Genomic DNA, 10,491 nt, shown 5'->3' on the forward strand with positions numbered 1-10,491 from the left:
GGGGTGGGGTTGAGGAGCTTGACGCTCGTCAACTATCAGCAGGAGGGCGGGGGAGCCTCGCTGCGGGGGAGCAGTGTCGCAACTTACACGATGCCGAATTTAACAAACACATTTAAATAATTGGTTTAAACGGCATAATAATAAGGACAATCGTCCGTTCTGTGATTCTCCAGAACACACATGTTATGATATTAGGGTCATGCAGAGTGAGATGAGATCGCTGTCCCTTTAAGAGAGAGAGAGAGAGGTGTGGCTTGTGCATGTGTCTGTGTGGATGGCAGAGCGACAGTGAGGGGGGAACGTGTGTATGTTTCTGGAAGTGAAACGAGGCTGCAGAAAAACAGAGGTCTGTGATGTATTTTGTGAAACAGAAGAACAGCTAAATAAATGCAACGGCCTCCCAAGAAGAGCTCGCCTCTCTCCAGTCATTTAAGCTAAAGTGGGTTATTGAACCTTGTTGCTGCTGCCCTCCTCGACTACGGTCTGGGAGCCGACAGGAAAGTTCAACACACAGATGGCCAGTCCTCCCCTTTGTAGCATATTATTTCGATGAGCAGATCGCCACTGGGCTTTCAACTAAAGACACAGCCACGCAAAAACTGCGGCATTTGTACAGCTCCTTATGTCCTCCTACTGCAATTAGTAAAGTGCTTTCCTCTGTGGTGAAACGATCAGCACTGCACCACGGAGGAAAGCGGCAGAAAGTCAGCGGGGCTGCATTGCGTGCATGGCTTCTGCAGGTAGACGCGCTCTGGCGGCGGTCTCGTTCAGGATCCGAAAATACAATTCAAATATTATTGCACGTTTATTCCACTTATTCCTAGTGTGCCACTGGTTACGGTGCCGCGTGCCAATGCTGGCACGCGTGCCAGGGGTTGCCGACCCCTGTGCTATACACATAAAAAAGAAATCCCCAGTCTTTTCCTTCTCATCATGTCTTTGCCCTTTTTTCCTTAAAAAAAAAATACAAATTGAATGCAAACTTCTAAATGAATGCTTTTTTTAATGAACATTTCCATGTTTGTGCATCTCCTCCAGCGTCAGTACATCCCGGTGAACTTCAGGCGTGCCAGCTTCTGGTGGTTCATCGTTCAGTACGCCTTCATGTACCTGGGCAGCCTCTTCGTCATCGTCTGCCTCTCCTTCTTCCTGCTCGGCTCCTGGGACTTCCTGCCGTCTGTCTACGGCTTCATGTGAGTCGTTATTAACATTAACAAGACATACAATTGTTTATATTATGCCCAGAAACTGAAATACTTTGTAAAGCAAGACTGAAGAGAGTCTTCAAACTAACTTATTGTCTGAGAATTACATTTATTTGAGCTCTGTTACTTCTTCTGAGAAAAGAAAGTTGATTATTTGACTGTTAAATGTCCCTCTTAGTACAGAGTAGGCATCACAAGTCAGATGTTTGTATGATCCGACCATGAGTTCCCCCTCCCTCCAGCCTCTCAGTTCCGGACCTGACCCCCAACATCGGCCTCTTCTGGTATTTCTTCGCTGAGATGTTTGAACACTTCCGCCTCTTCTTCCTCTGCGTTTTCCAGATCAATGTCTTCTTCTACACCATCCCTCTGTCCATCAAACTCAAGTAAGTCCTCCGTCCTTTACAAGTGAATAAAACGCTGCAGTTTGTCTTTTTCAATTGTTATCTTTAACTTCAATCCTCTCAAATGTGTGTTTTGGTTACAGGGAGCATCCAGTGTTTCTCATCTTCATGCAGTTGGCTGTGATCTCCATCTTTAAGTCCTACCCCACTGTGGGAGACATCGCTCTCTACATGGCCTTCCTGCCTGTGTGGAGTCACCTGCACAGATGTGAGTAAATACATACATTACTTCTTCAGTTAGTGCTCACTTCTTTTCACTGCCTGGTTTTCACCTTTATTAGATTAAAGTTAACATGCTAACGCTTAACTAGAAACTAGAAATGTCTGGATACAGTTTTTCTGGCCCTGGTTCTAATCCGATACTCTGATCCAATACTTTTATTAGCCTAAATAACACCGCTGCACGGAGCACACTCAAGCTACAACCTGAAATTAGATCAAATGGAATCAATCCAAAGTCAAACACGCTCAGTACACAAAGTAAAAATATACAAAGCACCAGCAGACATGTCGACATAATCTTGATTTTATTAATAGTTTTAATCAATATTGAGATCACAATTGATTTATCAAAATGATTAATTGGATTTTAAGGAGAGAATATTTATGTAACTTTTTATGTTTCAATATTACAAACCACTGCTTTTATGCCAAATAACACATATTTGCATTGAAATGAGACCTAAAATAAGGTTAAGATTGGAGTAAAACCCATAACTGTCGTGGTTTGTGCTCCTGTCCAGTCCTGAGGAACATCTTCCTGGTGTGCTGCGTGCTGCTCACCTGCTCCGCTCTGTTCCCGGTTCTCTGGCACCTCTGGATCTATGCCGGCAGCGCCAACTCCAACTTCTACTACGCCATCACACTGCTGTTTAACGTGGCACAGGTAGGGGGGGAGCGGGGGGGAGCACTCAAACAGCAAGTTGTTGCTTTTAAACAAACAAGTTATAACATTTTAATCGTTTGAGCTTTAGGGATGCTTGTTGCAAGGTGGATCTGTAACCTTAAGGTGTAGCCAGGCTAGCTTTTTCTCATGCCTTTGTGCTAAGCTGCTACCTGTGGGCTGCTCCATGAAGAATACAGATGTACTGTGTAGATGTTGTAACTGGTTTTCTTCTTGTCCTTGTTCTTCTATTATTACTATAAATTACTGGTGTATATTTGATTTTTCATTGAAATAATACTCCTTATACTGATGTTGGGAGACTTATATCTGATTTAGTTTTTTCATTGTTTAATTATTCATGATTTAGTTCATTCTTAAACACGCTGCGGATTTCTAAATATTGTTTTTATTCTCAGATTCTGCTGGTGTCAGATTATTTCTACGCCTTCTTGAGGAGGGAACACCATCTCTGCTATGGACTGTATCTGAAGAGGAAAGATGGCTCTGAGGCTACCTTGGTCCTTAAATAAAACACACATAACTATACACACATTCACAAACACATCACCACCTGGCTGGCAGCCTCCAGGAAGGGAGAAACGGCTCGGGGTCTCTTTTATCCTCAAAGGGAACAAACAAGCTGCGGAGGATGAAAGCCTTTCAGAGCCACGCTCAGACAGAACCTTCAGACAAATGCAGAAAGTGTGTCTGATTCAACCTCATATGCAAAAAAAGCCACAACATGTCACATGACTGAGATTCTGAGATGGGATGTAGAAATCTTGCTCCTGCCATGTGAAACAAACAACACCAACTAAACATCTCTTTACTATTCCTCCTCTGGAGCGCCTTACTTTGGAAGCTGCGCCCTGGAAGGATGGCTTTTATTATGAAGCCTTTCAAAATAATCTTGTTTTGACACTCCTCATTTTGGACGGCTTTTTTTCTTTTGAAGCAACAACTTTACGCATCATTTTTTCTCCTGTAGGGAAACGTCAATCGTGTTGCTGGGGATTTTATTTTGAAGCCCTTTTTTTCTTTAAATACTATGAAAATGTGGGAACCGGCCTCTGTTTGGATCATTCCGGACATCAAGCTTTCCCATATACATTTTAATTAGGAAAGATTGAGAATTGGTGTCTAAAAATGTCCATTTATCTCTGTTGTCCCTCTATTTCTAAACAATTTTTTTTTTTTACAATCTTTTTTACAATCTTACAGCTGTCTTTCTTCTAATACCTAGTGAAGAAATTCAATACCAAGTAAAAACTAACTCTAACTTCATCATGGTACATAACAACACTCCTTTAACTGTAATAGTTTCAAAACTGAGAATTTGTCTAAAGAAGTTTTTTTAAAAGTTCCTATTACCTGACAAAGACAACATTGAATGTGAAAAAAAGAAAACACTAATCTAATTAATTAACTAGTTATCAATTAGTAGATAAGCATTTAGTCTGAAAGGGTAAAAAGATACATGTAAAAACTTCAGCTGTCTTGGTCAATTAAAATTATAAAAACACAAGTTTACAGTACATTCATATAAGACAAAGAAAAGCAGGAACTCTCAATTGATAGGCTATAGTACGAGAATATTGGAAATGCTTCACTTTGGGAACATATCTGAAATGATTAATGGATTCATGCAATAGTTAATTTAAATAGTATAATATTTCTGTCAATGTATTCATTTGCTCTAAATGAAAAATGTCTGCCTTGAATAGAAGCTCCTGACATACATTTACTAAATCTTTCTTTATGGATTACATTCCCACACCCTTAAAATAAGCCTTAACCTGCCTGGAAAAATTGTTGTAAAGATTGCTTACAGATTAATGTTTTCCTTTTTGATAATTGTGAAAATAATTATATGTCACAAGAAATCTCACATAAAAAGACCCACTCAAATCATTTCTACGTCAACGAGCAAAAAGGCTTCTTATTGTAAACTTGTTTTCATGGGAAATGAATTTCGGATTACTGTACAAGAACATCAACATTTATAACTGAGAATCACTTACAAAGATACACGTTTTTTAAAACCACTTTGATACCGATGAGTGAAAAGTCATTTATGATATTTATTTATTTGATGCACTAAGACTTTGCAAATATATTTAATTTGTTTCATTTGATTCTTTTGTTTTATTTTAAGAAAAAGGAGTTCTACTGTTTTGATACTGTATATATATTATTTTTGTTTTGTTACTTATATTAAAATGCAAGGTTTGAAAGGGGCTATGTTATATTTGATGAATGAGTGAACATGTCATAAATAATGATTATTAAATTTGAGGTGTTGGTATTTGGTCTCCTGTTGTCAGTACTGATGTATATGTGTCTTTTTCAACCATTTTACTATCATTTTTGATCACATTCATGCAAAATAAAAAATATGGAGTGAATTATAGCAGCATTTCACACCAAAATAAAAATGTGATAATAACCAGCCACGTTTAGCACATTTCGGAGATTTAAACCCATAGAAGAATGATCTACATGTTCTGTGCGTTCATCACCTTATTATTAAAATACTTATTAGTTAGGTTTTTTAAGGTTAAAATGTTTGTGGAGAGTAGTTTATTCCATAGACTGTTTAAATAAAGGATTTTACTTATAGCTACTGTAAAATACCTCAACATCTACTGGACAGCAGCAAGCTGCTGTAATTATTGCACAGTTGGCCACAATTCAAATGCATTTGTATAGAATAGCATCTTAATGAGCAGACAATGTTTTGTGATTACAGATTTGTTTTTAACTGAGAAAAAAACTGCAGTAAAGACAAAATTGTTTTGGACGTGGCCATCCGTTTGAGTGAAACGGAATCGTACACGGCCCAAATATTCCCGGGAAAAAAGACACATCACAAACTCCGCCCCAGCCCAACACGCTCTGAGAAGGGTGCGTTTGTTTTAAGATTTGGCCCATGGCTTTTTCAGACTTCATCCTCACGCCACAAAAACAAAGCTCAGTGCTTGGTAGACCAAACCCAGCGCCATTTTCTATATGGCGCTGACCAAACCAAACGCACTTTCTTTAAAGCCCAGCCCCTTTCAAACAACTCGACCAATAGAGAGATGAAGCGTCAGCACTGTATTTGAATATTCATTCATTTTCGCGGGCTTTGAGCGTCACATGGTCTTTTCGCGCGAAAAGTGACTCCCGGCAGGAAGAAGAAGAAGACGTTTCTTTACAAGAAGCAGAGAGAAATAGACGCGGAACAATGGCGGTGAGTTAAAACTATGCAAAAAGCGAATGAAACGGCTCATTATAGAGTCTAATGACATTACTAAAGGAGCACGATGTTATATTAAACAGATGGAAGTTTTTAGGTTGAGTTTTCTACTCTTTAGACGTTTGACATTTATGCTTTTGTCTGCATCACAACAATGACAGATGCTTAGGGCTTCGGTTTGCTCAGAAGACTGAATTGAATATCGCTTTAAATCAAGATATCTGAATTTGAATTATTTATCGTATTCAGTCCCATTTTCATTGTTGCTATAATGAACAATTATTAGTGTGTTAATGCTAATGGCTGTTGATTGTCCTCTTGCTGTTTAAAGAAGACCTGCCATGTGGCTGTTGAGTTTTTTGTTCCTGAAAATGTATATATAGAATGTCAGTTTAGGTGTTCATGGTTTATGGAGCAAACCTTACAGACAACATAAAAAGTACATTTTTAAATAACCGAATGCTTAACAAAATAACGGAAATAAGATGAATAATATCATGTTTTCTGCTAAAATGTGTTGTAAAATAGAACTTATCTTGTGTGATCATTTATATCATGTAATGTTAAATTAGGCTAGTTAATGACACTTTAAATTACCCATCTTTTATTATTCATTGTGCAATATTGTGATTTGTGGTTTTTATCACATGGCTGCAAGGCATTGTTTCTTTTATCTCTATCGGTTATTATGACATATTTTTGATATGTGATATTATGAGAACAAAAAAACACCCTAATATATAAGGAGGTAGGACGCTGCAACAGCTTCCTGCAAGTAACATTTTTGTTGTGGATTTTCGTCTTGTATTAAGTTAAATGTTATGGTAATATTCAGTGAACTCAATCATTAGAGAGACAACTAATTGAGCACAAAAGGTACACATATAATTAAAAGTGAGCGAGTAACTTGCAATCCATTCATGACAGCCAGTGTTAGACATGCATGCATAATTGTGTTTAAATCAGTCCAGTTTTTATAATGAGGTATGGGGAAAGATGGCTTGCACCATGCCACAAACATTCTAATGTTTAGAATGCATGTTCTGCCTTTGGAAAAGCATAGATGGGGTCTGTTGTAAATGTACAAAACAAACATATTTTAATACATAAATAATTTGGATTTCAGAAGCAATAAACTAACTACAGGTGGAAGTTTAATCTAAGATAAGCTGATATTTTGATCATTGTAATGAATTATTACTATTTCTCCTCTGTTAAGTTCAGCTCATTAACAACACAAGAGAAAAGAACACTAAGGGGGGCAGGGTTAAAAAAACACAACAGATAGCAATAAATAGTCAAATACGATTGAAATAAAACCTGGCAATAGAAGCTGAATGGCTGAACAGCTAATTGAAGGTAAACTGTAAAATAATGGTGCCCAGTAAAACACGGTAATCTAATCATGAGTTAATAGTAGTCGGACTAACCTGTTTTTATTTTGTGTTGTTAGGATTCCTCTGAGTCATTCCACATGGCCACCAGCCCCAGCAGAGCCTCCCGGAGAGGAGACATGACCTCCAGCCCGGGGCGAGACCTGCCACCCTTCGAGGACGAGTCTGAGGGGCTGCTGGGAGATGAAGCAGTGCCTGTGGAGGAGGAGGAAGATGGGGACGGAGAGGAGCTGATCGGGGACGGGATGGAGAGGTGAGCAAGACGTGGAAGGACTTGTTCAAATGGATTTGCTTTAATGTTTTTTCATTGTTTGATGCTAACATGTTTTTTTTTCTTCTGTTCAGGGATTACCGAGCCATCCCGGCGCTGGATCAGTACGAGGCGGAGGGTCTGGACCTGGATGACGAGGATCTTTCGGAGCTGTCGCCTAGCGCCCGGGCTGCCGCTGAGGAGGCAATGAGGAGGAGGGACAGAGAGCCAGGCGCCAGCGGGAGGCTGAGGAGAGGACTGCTCTACGGTGAGAAGAGAACGGATAAATGCCAATATTAAAAGTACTTTGGTCCATCAAATCTGAACATATAGGCACGATGCACATACTTTTAGATTGAATGTGACTTTTCACTCATGTATCCTCATCTTTTGAATATTAATGAATACATGTCCATATATCCAGTTAGAAAACATAACAAAATGATGCTTCTTTTTATAACTTCAGATCTTTTTAAAGTTGTCTTTAGTACAATTATCCAGTTATCTCTACAAACATGGGTACACCAAAAACAGGAGATTACTAACTCATTTGTTATACTTAATGGTGCCAGTTTGCCAACATGTAAAAAACAGTGCTCAAGATTTAGTCTGCAGCTGACTCCATGGCAGCATCCCTGTAGAACTGTAGTTCCAAAATAACATGATGATCCCCCAAAAAAGAAAGACTAATAACAATAGGAGGAGTAACAGAAGAAATATGAAAGGAAATAAAAGTATGTTAATACAGTAGGGCTGCACGATATTGAAAAAAACGGACATTAAGATTTTTTCCCCCCTGCAATATATATTGCGTTTTTTTTAACTATATTTAACCGGATGAAGGTATTGTCCTCCTGTGCCTCGCTCATTTTTTACTGGTGTTTTGATGGTCTGCAAACTAGCGGGTCGGGGCCTGCTGGGATCTGATCAAGAATTATTGTGATTGGTGGTTTGCTGTGCATGCAGAGCCTGCATGTCACTCTCTCAAGTACCCCTGACATGAGAGCCGCGCAAGTTTTCCTTTTGTAGCAAGCAGCAAAATAATTGTAAAATGACGTGTTTGAGTTAATTTACTTACTTAAGCACTGAGCCTCTTTTTCAGGTCTCAGGCTCGAAAATGACATTCCCAGAACAAATGACCATATCTTCCCTTCTAAAAGGGTTAAATTAATAATCTTTTTTCTCAAAGTAATGATAAACCTGTCAGTTGGATGTAGAAAAGTCAGAATCAATATAGATGTTTTTTATTTTAAAGAAAATTCAGATTGAACATGTTAAAAAACTGTAAATTATAGTGTCCGTCCAAAAATTATTTTTTACTTATAGTGAAAACTAACTTTGGATGATGGGTTAGTAGACTAAAAGCTTTAGGAATCCAAAGTACAACATATAAGTACCCTGTATCAAGATTGATGCAAAACAAGTGATATTTGACCTTTTTAGACAGATTTAGCATAACAAAAAAAACACTTCTGGGGCCATTTGGGTGGATTTTCCATATCTCTGGCCCCCCTTGGTCGATTTTGACGAATGAAATCTCTTTATAACCGCTAGAGCCAATGGAATTGAGGGGAAGTTGTACACACACACCAACACATGAACAAATAAGGAGTGAGAGTGACGCGTAGCCAAAACCGGAATCTGCATACACTCTGGTGGCTACCATTAGCAGCTAACTTTTGTGCTCCGATTTTTACATACAAATGGAATTATGGATTATAAACAATTTGCTTCAAAGTCCACAGATACATTATCAACTAGGCATGGGCGGTATCATTTTTTTCATACCGTCATACCTTGCTGACATCATACCGTGGTATACGGTATATGACGGTATCAGTCCCAATTTAAGGGGTAATTCCTCCCCAAAAACATTTTTTTTACTCACTATATCAACAGCCCCATCAAAAATATTTTCCACCCAAGCCGCCACTGACGGTATGACTTGGGTCGACCTTGAGTGAGGGTGGGCGTTCGGCAGGGCAAATAGATGTTTCGAACGGTATATTATATGTTCGGCTGTAAAGAAATTGCAGCCCGAGCCGGTAGACGCTCGCAAAGTGCCGCGACACATGCGGCGCAATGTGCAAAAAACAAGGGCCTGCATACATGACACATTGTGGGCAAATGGCACATTTTTGAGATCGGAATACAGGACGCGTTTGTAGATGTTCGACGTTGTTTTCCATAGTGAGCTAAGTAACAATATATCATCATACATAAACATTTTCCCGGGAGTAAATACTTTGACTTCTATTGACATAAAGGTTTGCTATATTCCCACTAACTAGTTTGGCAATATTAATCCGTGCATGTGTTACAAAACCTTATTTCCATTTGATTCATTGGATTACTCCCGCGTGAATGTTTTAGCACGTAAACTTGCCGCCATCCTTGCTCAGCTCAGCTCTGTGCTGGAGCTCTGAGAGCGGGAAAGGACGGACTGCCCCTCCCCGCCCTCTGCCTCGGCGCGTGCTGTGCATTACAACCAATGTCGTCCCTGTCAAAACTCCCGTGTCAGTGTAAAATACGAATGAAAACGCATCTTGTGATTTGGCGCACGGTCTGTGAGTCACGGTATTGGAAAATCATACCGAGACGGTATTTCCGAATATACCCTGGTATACCTCCATAACCGCCCAAGCCTAATTATCAAGCCATGGATCAACCGATTCAGCTGCTTTTTAATCATCGTTTTAATGGCCATTGAAACACGTCTTTTGATCAGATTGAAGCTACGGTGAGACGATCTCCCGTAAAAGCTCCGTAACAGTACGCTGTTTGATGGCTCTGTGGTTTGCGTCATCCAGGACACGCGAAGATGATGGATGACGAGCGCCTGCGCTCGGAAGGAGGCGATTGGCCTGAACCGTGCAGCTGGAAGGCATCGGAAGGGGAGGATGAGGAAATGATCGAGGAGCATCGAGAACCGGAGGACATGAAGGTTGTAAAAACTTGCCTGCTTAGAGTTATATATTACAGATACAGTGACTGTAGCCTTTTCCCTGTCAGGCTGGGGACCCAGTGTTTGTGTTGGAGATCTGACGGTGTCTTTCCCCGCTCTGCAGGGCAACACACGGTGAGGGAGTCGGGTTTCATGGCAAGGCCCTCCAG

The 10,491-nt window shown here is 39.8% G+C and overlaps 2 protein-coding genes across 2 annotated transcripts in view; both read left to right on the forward strand.

Moving 5' to 3' along the window:
• LOC104947102 (phosphatidylinositol glycan anchor biosynthesis class U protein-like) overlaps positions 1-4,813 on the forward strand; it is a gene marked incomplete at its 5' end in the record, with an annotated part of 7,401 nt that extends 2,588 nt beyond the window's left edge. Inside the window, 5 exons of the mRNA XM_010773060.1 lie at positions 1,039-1,193; positions 1,448-1,591; positions 1,693-1,817; positions 2,353-2,495; positions 2,912-4,813. Coding sequence (XP_010771362.1) covers positions 1,039-1,193; positions 1,448-1,591; positions 1,693-1,817; positions 2,353-2,495; positions 2,912-3,025 — 681 coding nt within the window. The remainder of the gene's footprint in view (positions 1-1,038; positions 1,194-1,447; positions 1,592-1,692; positions 1,818-2,352; positions 2,496-2,911) is intronic.
• Positions 4,814-5,655: 842 nt separating this feature from the next.
• Positions 5,656-10,491, forward strand: part of mcm2 (minichromosome maintenance complex component 2) — an 18,752-nt gene continuing 13,916 nt past the window's right edge. The window contains exons 1-4 of the mRNA XM_010773061.1: positions 5,656-5,727; positions 7,187-7,380; positions 7,473-7,645; positions 10,188-10,324. Of these exons, the coding sequence (XP_010771363.1) occupies positions 5,722-5,727; positions 7,187-7,380; positions 7,473-7,645; positions 10,188-10,324 (510 nt within the window). The 5' untranslated portion in view covers positions 5,656-5,721. The remainder of the gene's footprint in view (positions 5,728-7,186; positions 7,381-7,472; positions 7,646-10,187; positions 10,325-10,491) is intronic.

This window comes from Notothenia coriiceps, unplaced genomic scaffold, assembly GCF_000735185.1.
Source record: "Notothenia coriiceps isolate Sejong01 unplaced genomic scaffold, NC01 NC01_scaffold00011858, whole genome shotgun sequence".
Lineage (NCBI taxonomy): Eukaryota > Metazoa > Chordata > Actinopteri > Perciformes > Nototheniidae > Notothenia > Notothenia coriiceps.